The sequence below is a fragment of the Zalophus californianus genome, chromosome 9 (assembly GCF_009762305.2).
Source record: "Zalophus californianus isolate mZalCal1 chromosome 9, mZalCal1.pri.v2, whole genome shotgun sequence".
In the NCBI taxonomy this organism is placed as follows: Eukaryota; Metazoa; Chordata; class Mammalia; order Carnivora; family Otariidae; genus Zalophus; species Zalophus californianus.
The window spans coordinates 51622666-51641454 of NC_045603.1; the positions used below are offsets into that span (position 1 = coordinate 51622666).

Consider the following 18789-nt stretch of genomic DNA (forward strand, 5'->3'; position numbering starts at 1 on the left):
GAAGCCTAAAGTAGTTTGCGTAGTATCGGCAAGCTGAAGAGCTCTGCTTGGAAGCTGTTTCCTTAGCGCGAATCTGAGATGCCTCGCACAGGACACAGGTGCGAATAAATGCTAAGTGCGTGATTGGGTGAAAATCAGACACGCGGATAAGATATAAACCTTTACCAGTAGCAGGTACTATAATCCACTCACTTGGCGGTAGTTTAAAAGCTATGAGAGCTGACTCCTTGTAAGAGAGCACAGTTCCAGCCACTAGCCTCACCGCTCAGCGCCCGGCAGGCCCAAGGCAGGCCCAAGGCAAGCATAGGCCAGCCCTGGCTAGATGTCAGAGCAAGAACTACTGACGTCATGTGAGCGTGACGTCACCAGCACTGACGCATCTCCCAGGGCGGGGCCTCTCAGCTCACCTCAGAACGCAGTCAGGTCCGCGGAGGAGCGAGTTGACCGTCTTGCGTTCTGCCCCAAAGGTCCAAATAGTCAGCGCTGCGGGAACGGAAAAGCCGAAGCTGTTCAGGAGCTGAAGAAGGGCCACTTCCCTCCTTCCTTGGCCCTTACCGGTGTCCTCTAAGGCCCAGGCGCAGTCCAGGCAGCAGCGCGCTCACGAGCCCGTCGCTTGCGGCGGTCACGCGCGCGCACGCTGGTGCGCACGTTCCCTGAGAACCCGGAAGTGCGAGGGAGAGGAGAGCCACGTGGGTGGAGCTGGGTCGCAGCTCGCATGGGGGAGTCTATCCCGCTGGCCGCCCCGGTCCCGGTGGAACAGGCGGTGCTGGAGACGTTCTTCTCTCACCTGGGTATCTTCTCTTACGACAAGGCCAAGGACAATGTGGACAAGGAACGAGAGGCCAACAAGAGCGCGGGGGGCAGCTGGCTGTCGCTGCTGGCGGCCTTGGCCCACCTGGCCGCGGCCGAGAAGGTCTATCACAGCCTCACCTACCTGGGGCAAAAACTAGGTACCTCCGCCCCGCCCCCCGTGCCCTTTGAGGAGGAAGGAAAGGGGGTGTATTCCCCGATCGGCAGTGGCTTGGGTTCCCTGTCTCACTCCTAGCTTCAGGCTCAACTTGGCTCTCCCAGATCTCCTCCCACCGTTCCCTTCCTCCCCTCGGCTTCCACAAACCCCGCCCACCGGCCTCTGCTGCTGATAGATTGGCCGCCGGGGTGGATGCTCTTTTTAGGGCTGTGTCTCAAACCGATGGGTGTATCCATTTTGCTCAGTGCATGGATTGGTGCCATAAATGAAAAGTTAAGCAAACTGTATGTCTTCGCTTTTCTGACAAATGACACTGTGGCCAGAGGAGCAAAACTTGGCAATACAACCTAGTTAGAATTAATGAACACTTTTGTCTGGCTTTTGAAGTTAAGGCCCCTGCGAGTTACAGATGGAGCCCTACCCCTTCTTAGGCCGTCAATAAATATTTAATGGATGAGGAAATAAATGAATACTGGACAGGAAAGGCAAGAAATATGCCTAACACTAGCAAGAGGGGACTTAAGGGGAAAATGGTAAACACTTATCATTCCATCGTAAATCTTGCCCCTGAAAATAAGATGCAAGAGCTGATTCAACAGATTTTCACTAGTAGAAACAATTAATATGAGTAGATCAGAAGGAAATAAAATATGTGAAAGCCAAGGGCTATGCATATAAAGTATTACTACTTATAATTACCAACAATCAATATGAATCCCAGAGCTTTCAAAGTTAGTATTTTAGCCTATTTTTAGACCCTTTAATTATCAGAAGCACAGGGTCTGGTATGAAGAACACATATGCAATAAAGAATAGAAAGGTAAAATTGAGTGCAGATTCCATTTTGATTTTTAGCCCCCAGTTTCTTTATGTTGCCTGAAGGTGGCCATATACATACTGCCTTCAGTAAACGCCCAAAGGGCAGGGCTTTCCGAGATCTTAACTTTTGCCTTAGCTGTTCAAATAATAACTTGTTGTTTAGTACGTTGACTTACTGGCAAAATTGCTCAGATAGAATCACCTTGTGTATTTTTTCCACCCTTTTTTACAGTGGCACTTCTCACAAATTTGCAAGTGCTGTGGCAGTGTTATTACTTCCCTTTCTATAGATTAGCAAATTGTCTATGTGCATTTGTATGGGTAGGTGAGAGGTCTCAAACCAGAATACCTGGCTTTGAACTGTCAGATTGTGTTTTTATCCAGATGATTTATAAAAACAATTGGTGTATGTATTATAATTTAAAAATACTTTGTACATACAGGTGACCCTTGAACAATAGGGGTTTGAACTGCATGGGCCCACTAATAGATGGATTTTTTTGATAAATACAGTACAGTACAGTAAATGTACTTTCTCATCTTTCATGATTATCTTAACATTTTCTTTTCTCTAGCTTACTTTACTATAAGAATACAATATATAATACACATAACATATAGCATACATGTTAATCTACTGTTTATGTTATCAGTAAGGCCTCCAGTCGACAATAGGCTATTAGTGATTAAGTCTTGGGGGAGTCAAAAGTTATACTGGGATTTTTGACTGTGTTGGGGGAGGTCAGCTCCCCAACACCCCCTCCACCACCCCTGGCATTATTCAGGGGCCAGCTGTATTTGGAAATGGGGAGGATTCTGGCTATGAAATGAAGGTGGGTAATTTTCTGGCAGTTTTAGTTGTTTCTAGATTCCCCCACCTCATGAAGAATGGTGATTGATCCCAGTGCCATGATTCTTAATTTCTTTAAGCTCATCTATGAGAATTTGATGAAACCTATGGACTTATATGGAAAATATATGTGTTATACAATTTTGCATTTAATTGGAGACGGTTCAGTTGGATTTCCTAAAGCCTGCTGGACGCCAGTTTAAAAATCTGCTACTCCAGTTTAAGTTGTATGTGTGTGGTTTTAGGTAAACAACTGGCTGCCCTGTGTGTAAGAGCACGTGTGAGATCATCACTGTCTCTGCCTTGGGTTCTGTGCAATGGCCCTTATTATGTAAAGTGATTAGTTCTGCATGGACCCCCAGCTTGCATGGATGAGCCTGAAGCCTGCACCTTGAAATTGATCCAGGAGCAGTTTACAGTATGAAACATACCCAGGCATGGTTCAGGCTCCCAGGTGATCTGTGACTTCGGAGTGAATGTTCTGAGAATTGGCATGTTTAACTTTAATGTCTCATTAACTTATTCACATGTATAGTAAATGTAGGTTCCAGATTTTATTTTATTTTTTATTTTTTTTAAAGATTTTATTTATCATTCAAGACACAGAGAGAGAGAGCATGAGCAGGGGGAGAGGCAGAGGGAGAGGGAGAAGCAGGCTCCCCGCCAACCCAGGAGCCAGATGTGGGGCTTGATCCCAGGACCCAGGGATCATGACCTGAGCTGAAGGCAGACGCCCAACCATCTGAACCACCCAGGCACCCCGTAGTTTCCAGATTAAAATTTTTTTTAAAGATTTTTATTTATTTATTTGACACAGAGAGACACAGTGAGAGAGGGAACACAAAGCAGGGGAAGGGCCAGAGGGAGAGGGAGAAGCAGGCTTCCCACGGAGCAGGGAGCCCGATGCAGGACTCGATCCCAGGACTCTGGGACCCTGACCCGAGCCAAAGGCAGACGCTCAACGACTGAACCCCCCAGGCGCCCCCAGATTTTAAATTTTAACTTTGCATCCTACGGTTTTTTGATACTGGAATGTTTGTGTTATCAACATGCTTATGACTTTGTGATTTTTTTTCTTAAAACCTTGTGGAAAAATTTTTGTGTTGCCACTTAAGACACTCCCATGTTCTTCAAATACTTTGCTAATTAGAATGTATTTTTTTTTAAAGCAAAACAAAAAGTTTTATGTGTATTTTTAAACATTTAAAACATGGTCCAAAAAAGTGAGTCTTTTTGACCTCACTCTTGTGACTGGTGTTTATCAGAGACCTTGGCAGTGAATCCTGATTACAGATGCATGTGTGGGCAAACACTTTAGGCAAAGGACAGACCTCACAGGGAGACTTCTGTTCCTGTATTGGCTCAGTTCTGAAAAACTTTGGGTGGACCCCTTACCTTGGAGCTTTCTCTTTCCTCTGAGGGGAGAATATACCTGTTTGGGTAAGGACCAGTGATAAAAACATGCCATCTCAATGCCTTTGGAGGATTTTAGGTCATACTTTTTCCCTTTTGTTTCATTACTGGAGAGTTTCCTCAACCTCTGGTTGCTAGAATTTAGCATGGTAGAAAATGACTTGAGAACCAATATTTATAAATTATCATTAACAAGAAGTTGTGGGATAAAATACTCAGACATACTTATTACTTGAAATTTTATCATGTGAGATGGACTGTTGAAATCTTGAGAAATAATGAGGATTCAATACATAGAACCTTCTGGAAATAATTCAAAATAATCATATTTTGTAAATCCAAAAACTTGTAAAGAGGAAGATGTCTGGTGTCTCTGCTTCTTCGTTTCCCAGTAAGAAGGAAGGCCAGTCCCCATTGGATATTCCTAACCAGGGTAGTCAACAAGTAGGATTGTGCTCCTGAGAGCTTTGAGAAAAGAGACCTGTTAAAAGAAATGCATTAGTGGTCTCTCCCTTCTTTCTAGTGGCACTTGACTAGTATGTTAGTGTCACTAAACACACTAGTGATTGATGTTTATTGATAAGCTTTTCAGGGTATTCTTTGTATTTATGTGGTGTTTCCACTCCCTTAGATAAGAGTAATCTGATGAAGAAAGGTTTCCTTTTTCACCCAGATTTAAAATTGTCACCAAGGCCACCCTGTTAACAGCAGCGGTGAGTACACAGTTGAGGTCACCTAGCTATCTGTCAAATAGATAGTTATTCTTTTTTTATAGTACACGAAGCTCCCAATTTATCATAGGGTTTTAGAAGCCCAATTAGGTAGTATTTAGAATTTTCTTACATCAGTTATAAATGGAAGAGAAAGGGAGGGATTAGTGTTGTGGAATACGCACTTTGCTCCAGGCACATTACATACCAAATGGTATTTTATTTTGTCTTCTGAGCTCTATTACTAGTTTCATGTTAAAAACAACAACTCAGGCTTAAAGTGGCTATGTCATTGGCACATCACACAGCTTGTAAATTCAGAAGCTGGAATTTGGAACTAAGTTGGTCAGACTTCCAGAGCTTTTAGGTTTTGTGTTTGGTTTTTTTTTAGGATTTTATTTTTAAGTAATAAGTACACCCAGTGTGTGGGGCTTGAACTCACAACCCCGAGATCAAGAGTCGCACCCTCCACTGACTGAGCCAGCTAGGCACCCCATAGATTTTGCATGGTAGTCTTGTTACCTACCTAACCTAAGAGATTTTTTTCCTTAAACTTGGGCACAGAGGTCTATTTATTCCATACTGTTACTTCACAAAATCTCCAAGGTTAGACTGAAGATAGGCAGGGAAGGGAGGGCAAACCCTTCAGGGTACAGTCCTGGGTGGGTTGTGAATGCTGGGGTCAATCCAACTGCACCAAATGGTTTTTGCTGCTATTAGTAGGAGAGATTATTTGAATGCTAGTTACTTTGTTTAGCCATTATATTGAAGAACACACTTTTAAGTAATGATAGTTTGTGTAGTAAGTAGTAAGTAGGGTGACCAATTTTCTAGGTTTGCCCAGGGCCAGGGGGGGTTCCCAGGATGTGGGACTATGTCTGGTTTTCCAAGAAGCCAGGCTTTCAGTGCCAAAACCCAGAAAGTCCTGGGTAGACTGGGACAAGGTGGTCACGGTAGTAGGAAAGGATCTAAGATTTATTTCTTAAAATATAAACTGGGCCATGAACTAAAAAGAACATTGTGAAATGTTTCATTTGTTAAAAGGATATTTTACAAATGCCTTGATAAATAATTTTCACTCCCAATTGATGTGTTTAGAATAGTAATTAGTTTATTCATGAAAGCATTCTGTGTATATCAATAGAAAATTTAAACTGTCATCCACCTCTGAGGTTTTTATATATTTCTAAGAATTACTGTTTTAAACCTGCCCTGTTTCTTCTCATTCTCCTAACGTCTTGCCTGTGACCCTTTATTTAGTGGGGTGCAGAATTGCTTAAGAAAACATCTACGAAGCTGGCTCTATAATTATTAGAAATAGAGTTGATCATGTATTAATACAGAGTAAGGAAATGATGTCTATGCCACTTGATCCTTTTTAACTGTTGAAAGGGATGTATTTGGTCTTTTTTTTTTTTTTTTTCAGTAGGGTCCCTCCCCAACACGGTTTTGAACTCATGAACCTGAGATCAAGAGTCACATGCTCTATCAACTGAACCAGCCAGGCACCCCTGTCTTTTTTTTTTTTTTTGCTGATTTCCTTTGGAACCCGAGTGTTACAGCAACAGTTATTTATAATTGCTTCCTGCTCTTAATCATTCACAACACGGTGCTTATTTTGTTATAACCTATAGTGTCAACCTTGTCAAGAGTACTGAGGATTTCTGGGTGCCTGGCTGGCTCATTTGGAGGAGCGTGCAACTCTTGATCTCAGGGTCGTGAGTTCAAACCCCATGTTGGGCGTAGAGCTTAAAAAAAAAAAAAAGTACTACAGATTTCCTTTTTTCCCCTGGAATCCCAGTAGTCTGTGTTCTTGTGTAAGGGAGATACATGTATGTGTATTTTCCATTTTCTGGTATGTCTTAAAAGATAAGATTCAAAGGAAAATGCAACGCTAATGCGGAAATAAAATTTTCTGATTTATCAGGAATAACAACAGTGTTTTCCAATCGGGTATTCTCTTTTGTTTTAAATATATGTATGGGGAAGAAGGGCTATTTAGATCCAGGCTGATATCACTATCTAGGTCAATTATCCTCTGAAATAAATGTGAATCCTCATTGACATGGGGTAGGGGAGAATCGATGCCTGGCTAAGGAAATCATACAGAGGTCTGTTGCTACACTAATGAGTTGCACCAGGCATTCATTTCTTATTCCTCAGTGAAATTATGAATCACAAAATATTTAAATTCCAATCGTAGGAGTCAGAGAATATGGTAGATGATGATAACGCCCTGAGCTCAGAGGGCTCCACTCCTTTCCTTTTGGAGTCTGGGAGGTGTTTTGTCTTTCTGGTTTCTCTCCCTTACTTGTCATGTGCTAATGTCATTTGCCTCCCAAGGGGGCCAGTCCTTCTTCAGCAGGAAGGATTCCATCCGAACCATCTATACGTCCCTGCACAACGAGCTGAAGAAGGTGGTGACTGGCCGCGGAGCCCTGGGCGGGACCGCCCCGCACGTGGAGGAACTGCTTTCCCACCTGTCAGAGCAGCTCTGCTTCTTTGTTCAGGCCCGCATGGAGATCGCAGACTTCTACGAGAAGATGTACGCCCTCAGCCCGCAGAAGTTCATCAATGCTGAGGAGCTCGTTGGCCTTTTGGACACCATCCTCAAGAAATACAGCTCCAGGTGAGTGTAGGTGAGGAGGGCGGGAGGGACAGCCTCTCACTCCCACGCACACGTGCTCCGTCCCAGCACGCTTATGAAGAAAATCTAGGATGAAATGCCTGCGAAGGGGAGAAATCATCACTTTACATTTTGTACATACTAATTAAGCAACAGGTATACATGAGGTACCTTCTTTGGGCTTCATTAACACCATGCTGGGTGGATACTTCTCCAAGCAATAGCCAAAGACCAAGAATGAAGTAATCCTTAAAAGATATATTATAACTGATTTTGCTGCTTATAAAAGAGTTCACACAAGGGGAGAATTGTATGTAAAATATATATATATATTTTTACAAACCATTATTCAAATAAGTGTCCCTTTCAAAATAATCACCTTGGCGAGTTATCTACTTAGTCCTCAGATGTAACCATTACTTATGTGTTGGAAACTTCTTCATAATCGCTTTCGGTGCCTGTGGCGTAGTTTTGGTTTTGTTTTAAACTTTCTTAGTGGAGACAGGCATCTGTGCTTTTGAGGAGGGCATACTTAAATTTTTTTAATAGTCAAAAGGCTATTTGTAGCCAATTTAATTTTTTTTAAAAAAAGATGTTGATCAGCTGGAAAACTTGTATTTGAAAGAAATTGCTCCTTTTACTTGGAAAAAAAATGAGCCTGGCTATAATGTATTGCTCACTTCCTGAGCCAAAAAACAATATGAAAGGAATTTGAGAAGCATTGTGTGTTATTATTCAGCTGTAGAAAGGAATGAAGTATTGATACATGCTACAACACGCATGAACCTTGAATAATTACGCTATGTGAAAGAAACCAGTCACAAAAGATCACATATAGTTATCATTCCAGTTATAGGAAATGTCCAGAATAGGCAAAGTCATAAACACAGAACATAGATTACAAATTACAGACACAGAAAATGATTGTCAGGGTCTAGGGGGGAAGGTGAGAATGGGGAGTGTTCCTTTTTGGGGGGTCATGAGACTGTTCTAAAATTAGATAGTAGTGATGGTTGCACAACGGGGTTCCTTTTTGGGGGGTCATGAGACTGTTCTAAAATTAGATAGTAGTGATGGTTGCACAACGGGGTTCCTTTTTGGGGGGTCATGAGACTGTTCTAAAATTAGATAGTAGTGATGGTTGCACAACTCTGACTATACTAAAACCATTGCATCCTATACCTTAAAAGAGTATACTTTATGTATATGATTTAAGTAGTAAAGCTATTATTAAAAAAAAGAAATAAAGCTGTGCAGTGAACACACAAACATCCTTCCCCTGGACTCATATTATTAAAATGTTGTCATGTTTGCTTTATCTCTCTCTGTATATAATTTTATCTCCCCCTCCCTGTATGGTTTGGACGTCAGATGCAAACATCATGACACTCTACCCCCAAATACTCAGATTGTATCTTCTAAGAACTATACAAAACTGTAGCATAGTTTTCTCACTCGGGAAATTTAGCACTGATTTTTTTCTACCATCAGCAGTAAGTAGTCCGTATTCAGATTTCCCCAATTGTCTCCAAAATGTCCTCTATATTATTTTTTATTGTCATGTGTTTTCTATTTTTATGATATATTCTAAATTTTTATCTATTTTAGTAGATAATACATTATGGCTCAAAATTTTTATAAAGTATGAAAGAATACATGGTAAAAAGTGCCCCTGTTCTTTATCTACTTAATTCCTTTCCTAAGAGGTAGTGAATGTTGTTAGCAAGTTCTTCCTACCATTCTTGAGAGAGAGTCTATACGTACACATTTTCTTTTTTTAAAACATATTTTACGTGTTAACAAATTTTCTGTTTGGAACTCTTATTTCTTCCTCATTTTTTTAAATAAAATAATTTTTTGAAATCCAAAAGCAAAAATACAGTTGGAGATATGACTCTCAAAGGGAAGCGATCTCATGTGGTGATTCCCAAATGCTAACGTGAAAGTGGTTTGCTGAACCATTTGGGAAGCTTAAAAGAAAGAACCATACTTGCCCCCTGCCCCTGCCTTGCCCTTCTTCCCCGAGAGGGTAAGATTTAGTGAATCTCGATTGGGTGCCCAGAAACCTGTATGTTTTCAAAGTTCCCTGTGATATTGAAAATAGTCTCCGTGAAAAAATTGTTTGGATAAATAAGAGAAAGGTGCCAACACTGGGATGGACTAGGTATTGAACCTTAAACAGTGTGTGAATGCATGTGCTTGTGTGTGTCTCGTAGGAATGATGATTATTTAATCATTTTTATTTGATTAGATTTGTGATCTATCCTTTTTGCACCTTCTTTGAAACATCCCACTTCCCAGACCTTTGAGGATTTCTTTCATTTCCTGCAAAAGCCCAGCTTTCATTCTTGAAGCTTTTAGGGTACTTGGCTCTACCAGGTACTGAGTGGACACTGATGGAATCTGATGGAGCCAGGGGCGCAGTATCACCCCAGGTCAGGGTGTTTTCATCTGTCTCTATTTTCCACCCATGCTGCCTTTATCTAATTAATAGGGAATTACTGATTATAGATATCGCCAACCCTAAAAATTAATTAGAAACTTTGGGTTAATTTGAACATAAATTCCTTAGTTAAAAAATTCTGAAAAGTTGAAATTCTGTATAATATGTTGATTTTGGGGGGGAAGTGGAATTATTTTAGGTATAAATTAAGATACCTTGCCTTTTGCCAGGATAATATCCTTTTTTCTATAGACCTTCCTCCTCCTCCTCTTCTTCTTCTTCTTCCTTTTGATTTGGCATCTGTGCTATATCAAACATACTTCTTTCTTGGTTCCAGTGTTTAGAGAAGTAATTCATATTTTGTATTGTATTGAAAGAGTTAATCCTTTTCCCAAAGGACCCAGCTGATCTTTCAGGAAATATTTCTTTGCCCCAGTATATCTGATCCATGTCATAACGCTTCTAAAATAATGTGTGAATCTTTCATCTTTCAAATGATGAAATGCTTTTGTATTAAAAAATTAACAAGCGTGATGTATAACGTGGAGTCTAAACCTGTGGCCCTGATGGGAGATGCAGAGTCTATGTGAGTTATTGCAAGGCCCAGTCTGCTTTCATGGGAAGCATGTTTTGTTTGTTTCCTTTGGAAGCCAGTTGTGTTCAGAGTAGAAGAGTATTAAAGGTTTCCTCTTTTGGCAAACTTATTACATTATTAAGCAAATGTAAATTATTGCTTACAAACCACAGTCATTGTGATGCTGCATTTCAAATTGAATAATTAACATTAATCATACAAGTTTTTATTGTGTGCCCTTAGAAGGAAGAATATGAATTTAGCTCATACAGGATCAGGATGTCTACTATTCCTTGAATACCTTTGGGGAGAGGTAGAACTTGAATTTTGTTTTGTTTTTTTTCCCCAAGGAAGCATCAATGGAACATTTTTTGATTCTGCAGATTTCATTTTGAATTTACTTACTCTTTTGTACAGTGGGCATAAAAGAAGATTCTGGTTAATTTTTCTATTTCATAGTTAAAGCTGGTTATAAATGCAAAATATTTACTCTCCTAAGTCAAGAGTATAATTTTAAGAAGTAATTCTTTTAAAGAACAGAGCAAGTATTTATTTGTTCCGGACAGCTTTTAAAAATCCCTCTGTTGGGGGCACCAGGGTGGCGCAGTCAGTTAAACGTAGGGCTCTTGGTTTCAGCTCAGGTTGTGATCTCACATCCGGGTTCTAAGATTTACCCTGCCCACATCAGGCTCTGCGCTCAGCATGAGTCGGCTAATACTCTCCCTCACCCTCTGCCCCTCCCCACTGTGTGGGGGCACATGCGTGCGCGCGCTCTCTCTCTCTCTCAAATAAATAAATAAATCTTTAAAAAAAATTTCTCTCATGTGGCAGTAATATACCATTAAGTGACATATCCTTTAACCATGATTTTACAGATAGATTTTAAAGAACTTTTCTGGTTTTGTTTTTTTTTTAAAGATTTTACTTTGAAGTAATCTCTACACCCAACGTGAGGCTCAAACTTACAACTCAGAGACCAAGAGTCACACTCTCCACCGACTGAGCCAGCCAGGCACCCCAAAGAACATTTTTAAAAATTGAGTTACAGTGAAGTTTCTCTTTGCATTTTAGGGAGCACAGTTTTTTGATCTGAATGCTTCTGATGACAGGATTCTCACCAAGGGCAGAACTGTGATTGATTTAGGCCTTGTGCCCTTTTTCCTTCAAGAAAAGATTTGTGATGATAAGTGAAATTAACAGTTAGTTGTGTGTGTATAGTTCAACAAGGTGAATTTTCGCCCATTGAAAATTTCATAAGCAAAACCAACAATAGTGCCATTTCTATGGGACACAGTCTACTCTAGGCATTCAGCTTGTCTAAATCTTAACAGTGAGGGCTGAAGGCCTTCTGTGATCTTGCCCCAGCCAATCTTTTCAAATTTATCTAAGGCCCATCAAATGCTTTAAATTGTACCCAAACTCTTAGTAAAAAGGAAGAAGCTTCAAAGAGAAAAATTTCAGGATTTTAAGCAGAAGCCAAAAAACAATCCATAATCTAATGTGTTCCCCATAAGTATTTGCTATTTCCTACTTTGGTTCATTATTTGTTTTGCCTAGAATGTCCTTGAACTCGGAGGGGAGGAAAAATACCTTCTACCCTTCTAAATTCTCAACGGGGGGGGCCCTTTAACAAAAGACAAATTACCAAGAGAAAAACACACCAGTGTATTTAATGTAAGTTTTACATGTCAGGGGAGTCTTCATAATATAAAGAAGACACAAAGAAGCTGTAAAATCTGTGTTTTTATGGTAGATTCTATTAAAAAACAAAATTCATCTGAGTGCATTTAAAGATGTAAGAGTTGTGGGAAAATGTGCTAGGATGAAAAAGGGTCTGAGCTAAAGCTCCGGGAAGCAGCAAGGCCTGTTCTTTCAGATTCCTCTCTGTGTCCCTTGTGTTTGGAGATAGGGATGCTCCCTTCCTTAGAGTAAGGGGAAAGGCACGTCTCACTTGAGGGTTTTATGACCTGTTTCAGAGGAGGCTCAGGAAATCTTTCCTGTACATATTTCTCAAATTTATTCAACTTAAGGGGCGCCTGGGTGGGTCAGCTGGTTAAGCGGCTGCCTTCGGCTCGGGTTAGGATCCCAGGGTCCTGGGATCAAGCCCCATATCGGGCTCCTGGCTCAGAGGAGAGCCTGCTTTTCCCTCTGCCTCTACCCCTGTTCATGCTCTCTCTCTCTCTCTCTCTATCTCTGTGTCTCAAATGAATAAATAAAATCTTAAAAAAAAAAAAAGAATGGGGCCAGAAATTTAAGCCCTCGTCTTTACACGGCTGAATCTTAGCTGCTCTTGAAGTTGCATGGCTCAATTCAAATTCTGTCTCCCTTATGGCCTGCATAATCTTTCAACCAAAAGAAACTGCTTTTTCTAAAATCTTATTTTGTACCTCTCATAAGAGATGTGTTTACTTCCAACTTGTATCCATTATAAGTACCTCCTACCTTGGGAAGTCTCTATAAGGCAAACCTTTGGCTAATGCATCTTTATAACTTCAATGTATTTGTATCTAAAAACTAGTAAAAAATTTATTTATTTATTTATTTTTAAAGATTTTATTTATTTGACAGAGAGAGAGATAGCGAGAGCAGGAACACAAGCAGTGGGAGTGGGAGAGGGAGAAGCAGGCTTCCTGCTGAGCCGGGAGCCCGATGTGGGGCTCGATCCCAGGACCCTGGGATCATGACCTGAGCTGAAGGCAGACGCTTAACCAACTGAGCCATCCATGTGCCCCTAAAAACTAGTAAAAATTTTAAATGAGAAGAGATAGTAGTTTTTTTTATTGTGGTAAAGTATACATAACGTAAAATTTACCATTTTTAAGAGTATAATTCTGTGGCATTTTGAACATTCACACTGTGCTACAGATTTGTTTTTAATTGTTTTAATCTGACTTCTAACATGAATGGGACCTGGATACTTCTTTTGGAAGGAACTCCTTGGTGTGGATTTGTGAAGGAGAGAGCTCTCTCTCTCTCTCTCCACCCCCCTCTCTTTCTTTTGGCTTTTTTTAGAGCAGATGTTCTCTGCAAATAGTTGTCCATTTATTCTGTATTCAGACTCTTTCAAGCTTGCTGCCATAGCTGAGGTGTGTATTTTTGGATTACAACAATTTAACAGATCCCCCTATAGTGTGAGTTGTAAATGGGTATGAGGCACAGAGCAGAATGGAAATGGGGAAATGATACATCATAATGCTAATCGCAAAGTCTTGGCAAAATAACATTAACATGAATTTTTAGCTCTTCTTAAGGATGAAAAATAGCTTCGACATTCACATTCATCCTAATAAACGTTGAACATTTAAACACTTTTAGTATATGTTTATGGAAGAGCTTGTTCAGAATTCTTTCTGAAGATTTGTACAGAGAATTCATGTTCTTTCAAGGAGAATGTTGGATATAAATGATGATTTCCAATGAAGCAGAAAAATAACAGTATTGTTATTTGTGGTAGAATTTTCTTCAATCTTATACCGTTTTCCTGTTATTGAAAGTCTTACTGTGTTCCAAGTTCCTTAGCAAATTTTCTTGATACCCATCATTATAGAATCTTGTGATGCTTTGTGGTCATTAAGTGCCAAAGAGCCTAAAAGCTAAGGTGGTAGGAGCATTTCTTACAATTCAAAGATTTTGAAACATGCTATAGTGAAGTTGTGTGTGTGCATGTGTATTAGACTTTCTTAATGTTTATTTCAAAGCATGTAATGTCTGAAGAGTCTAAATTAATTAACTAAGCGCATGAGCTAGAGGATTTGAAATCTAGTTTATCTTTCTGATTCTTTTTTCTTAAAGATTGATTTATTTATTTTAGAGAGACAGAGAGTGCCAGAGACAGCGAGTAGGGGGAGGTGTAGAGGGAGAGAATCTTCAAGCAGACTCCCTGCCAAGCACCAAGTCTGATGTGAGGCTCCATCTCACGACCCTGAGAGCGTGACCTGAGCCGAAATCAAGAGGTGGACACTTAACTGACTGAGCCATCCAGGCACCCCTATCTTTCTGATTCTTTGAATGTATTATTAGGCTGAGACCCTCCACCCATGTTTTAGCTTCCCTCTCTTGAAAGATATTGAAGGTAAAATGCTGGTAATAGAAAAAAAATAATGTGTGGTCATGTGAGTAACTATATCCTTATCACATGATAATGAGTTTCTATCTTATAATATCTAACCTAGTATGGGCTCTCTAATTAATGTTTAATAATCCCTCTAATTAACATTTAAATGGATTTTTTAACTCCAGCTATATTTGTGATGATTTTTTTTCTTAACTTTTTCATCAATAACCAGCATTTTCCGCTTCAGGGGGGCCAAAACAGCCATATGAGAAGATTCTGTCTTGTTGACAGTGAAACAAGTAATTTACATGGATTCAGACCTGTAAGTCAAATCCTGTGGTACCTGGGGCCTATCAGTAAATACTAGATTTTTGCCCACATCTTTAAAATAGGGTCACTTGCAGATGCTTCGGGTCTTTGGGAAAAGTATAAGGGCCTGGAGTTGGCTCCTTGAGAAGGAGGGTGCACAGGCCAGGCAGACACTCAAACTCCCCTGGCATTTCTCACAAGCAGCAGCAGCCTAGGCAAGAAGGCTCTAAGTGGTCCAGACAGGGAGGACTCTCCTTAGCCATTGTTACAGAATTTCATTTCGATCACAAACAACAGAATCGATGAGGCAGAAAGTAGGGTTCAAATCTTAACATAGTTGGTTGCCATGTTTCCTGAATCTCTCCTGAATCTCTAGTTTGTGCCATATGTTCTAGAGATAAAGGAGCGAAGGGAATAGGCAGCTTTTACTTTTCCTCAGGGAGGAGCTCAAAGCAAAGGTGACCGTATGTCCCAGTTTGTCTGACAAACTATGTGATGAAGCTACTCAAGTGGAGGACAGGTATTAAGAAACTAGAGGATACGATTGGGGTCACCTGACTTAGTCTGAAGGTGAACAGAGAAGACATCTCTAAGGAAATGACTCTGAAGAGGAGACTTGAAACATCAGAAAGAACTTGCTCTCGCTTGCCTCAGGGTCTCTGCACTTGGCCTTTTCCCCCCTCTCCCTGGAAGGGAGGTACTCCCACATCCACTCCCCTCCTGCTACCCAATATTACTGCTACCAGCGAATTAGAAAAAATGTTTTACAAATAGCAGGTAGCAATCCATGAGTCATAGAGTTAATTTAGTGAGTAGTAATCCAATTTAAAACATATAAATGTTGAAATGTTAGATTTTTGTGATTTAACTCCCATTTTGTTTTTTAACTGCGATTAAACATGCAGAAAATTTGGGAACTGGGATTGAATAAAAGCTTGCCTTATGGAGTTACTATGGAGTTACCATAATACTTTGTGGAGTTACTATGAACGTCAAATAAGTTTGTGTCACATACACATTTAAGAGATGTTTTAGTGACTTTTTTTTTTTTTTTTTTTTTACCTCTGCCTCTTTAGGAGCACATCTTGAAAAAAAGATGCCTTGTTTTGATGATTATGTTAGTTATACAATTCCCAGAATAAGTAAAATAGACTCAGAAAAAAGTACAGCTAATTTAATTTCTTTGTATTTGAAAGGAAGTTAGCTGCTACTCTCATTTTTTGTTTAAATGTCAGGCAATTTCCATAGAAGGATATGATGCTGACATAATTCTGAGATGGTGAAGTTATGTCAGAACAACTTTTTATTTATTTTTAAGTGTATTATTTTGTTTTTTAAATAAATAAATAAATAATTTATTAATTAATACTCCACACTGGGCATGGGGCCTACTATGGGGCTTGAGCTCATGACCCTGAGATCAAGAGCTGACCTGCGATCAAGAAGAGTTGGACACTTAACTGACTGAGCCACCCAGACGCCTCAGAACAACTGTATAAATGAATCGACATGGAGCCCTTCAGTCTTTCCTTTCCCTGCCCCCAAACGTAATATTATTCGTCTGGCCACAGTGTGTTGTTTTGAAGGTAGGAAATGCACACATGGAGTAACATTTCCACTTATTTCTATTAATTCCCCTTCCCCTCTAGATTTCACCACCCCATCCTCAGTCCTTTGGAAAGCAATTTCCAGCTGGAAGTGGACGTCCTGAGTCATCTCCTGAAGGCCCAGGCTCAGGTCTCGGAGTGGAAGTTCCTCCCGTCTCTGGTGAACTTGCACAGTGCTCACACCAAGCTGCAGACTTGGGGCCAGATCTTTGAAAAGCAGCGGGAGACCAAGAAACATCTGTTTGGAGGGCAGTCTCAGAAGGCCGTTCAGCCCCCACACCTTTTCCTCTGGCTGATGAAACTCAAAAACATGCTTCTTGCCAAGTTTAGCTTTTACTTTCATGAGGCACTGAGCCGACAAACGACTGCTTCAGAAATGAAAACGTTGACTGCGAAAGCCAACCCAGACTTTTTTGGAAAGATTTCCAGCTTCATTAGGAAGTATGACGCTGCCAATGTGTCCTTAATCTTTGACAACCGAGGTTCTGAGAGCTTTCAGGGTCACGGCTATCACCATCCCCATTCCTACAGAGAGGCCCCTAAGGGAGTGGACCAGTATCCAGCCGTGGTGTCTCTGCCCAGTGACAGGCCCGTCATGCACTGGCCCAATGTCATCATGATCATGACAGACCGCATGTCCGAACTGAACAGCTTGGAAAAGGTGGTCCACTTCTATGATGACAAAGTTCAGAGCACCTACTTCCTAACCCGCCCGGAACCTCACTTTACCATTGTTGTCATTTTTGAATCAAAGAAATCTGAAAGAGACTCCCACTTTATTTCCTTCCTCAATGAGCTCTCACTTGCCCTTAAGAACCCCAAAGTTTTTGCAAGTCTGAAGCCTGGCTCCAAAGGCTAGCAGGTGGTTTGTGTGAAAGGTTTACAAGACTGGAAAGTTTGCTCCTAATTGCTCTAATGATCTGCTGTGGTCTGTGATTAGAGTTTCCATCCATTCATGCTTCTTTCAGAGCTAAATTAAAGACAAATCCTCCATAATTGTGTCGCACACTTTATAAGCAATTAAGGCCAATTGAATTAAGTATCCAAAGAGTAATCTAGGAAGTGATCATGGCCACTGGGTCTCTCCATGGTACAGCGGAGTACCTACAGTATTTTCTCCTATTTTCCTGTGTTTCATGTAGACTGAATATTTATTGGCCTTTGGTTGTTCTTTCCACCTGTTTTATATTGTTCTAAACTTTGTTTTAATGCAATTCCAAATGCCTTCTCTTTTCCCCTCCTTCCAGGACCAGTAAATGGGATAAGATATTAAATGGCTTTTTCAGAATCAAGGACTGTATGTTTTCTATCTCATAAATTAGCAAATTAACATGAAATTAGTTTTATGAATCTCATCAACAAATTGATAATTTTGGATGGGTTCTTTGGGGGTGATCTACACACCTAACTGCATTTGTGTTTACCCCTTTAAAGTATGAATTTTTCACTCTTTGAAAGTTAGTATGAGCCATAATGTGGGGTTTCTTCATTCTTTGGCATATTATCTACTTGGCTTTCTGTTTATCACCTTTCTGCTGAGATGTATGTTCACGTTTGGCTCCACTCCCTGCTTATTCTTGGGCTGAAAAAGCATGTAGTCTTTGTTTTTCAGCCACTTTTAGACATTCATGTGACTTAGCCTACTTTTATAATACCAAATGTTGGTCTCAATACATTGTACTTGCTAAAAATCAATTGTGCATTCAAAAGACCTCTTCATAGTTGAGTAATCAAATCAGTACTTAATTTAAGCACATCTGAACTTGGGTTTCAGGACTGCCTCCTCCAAATTATTCTTAGAAGCAGTGATCCATCATAACACATGCTGCCTTAACACTTTCCTTCGGTAGGTGTTCGTGGGGAAGTAGATGGACCCGTGAAGGCCTAATGGACTGTGGGGAACATCACTTCTAGGTTATTGATTCAGAATAAAAATAAGCCACAAAGAATCATTGAGTTGTTACTATCTGATAGTTCCTTCAACCCTTGGATGCGACGTAATGATCGGATTGGTCCAGTTTCTCATGATTGCACAGAGCCAGGGTTTTCCTGGGCTGCCCCAGCAGGTGAGCTGGCGGTGGGCAGAGTTGCTCCCAGCCTGTGCCAGGAGGCCTGCCCACCTCAGGCAGGACTACGTGCCGGTAGGATCTACTGGCCTATTTTCTATTTCTTTTCTTTCTTTCTTTCTTTATTAAAATAAAAGTCACATATGTAAAAAGCCAGTTTGCTTTAAATAGAAAGTAGTGATTTCTGCATTTTATTCACTCAGGTTCTATAAAAATCTGAACAACGTTGAACTTATATAAAACACTGAAAACAATTGGAACTAAAAAGTCAAATCATTTTTCTTCCCTTTTGTGTTTTGCCAAGAAGCTAAAAAATATTCCTTGGTGTTCATGGATTATTTTTTTTCCTAG

At 40.4% G+C, this 18789-nt stretch overlaps 1 protein-coding gene across 1 annotated transcript; it reads left to right on the plus strand.

The window, feature by feature from the left end:
• The first annotated feature begins 413 nt into the window (after positions 1 to 413).
• C9H12orf66 (chromosome 9 C12orf66 homolog) lies at positions 414 to 17660 on the plus strand. The gene is made up of 3 exons (XM_027592227.2): positions 414 to 950; positions 7103 to 7388; positions 16415 to 17660. Exons 1-3 carry the CDS (start codon positions 716 to 718, stop codon positions 17229 to 17231), a joined length of 1338 nt encoding a protein of 445 aa, XP_027448028.1. The 5' UTR covers positions 414 to 715; the 3' UTR covers positions 17232 to 17660.
• Positions 17661 to 18789: the final 1129 nt, after the last annotated feature.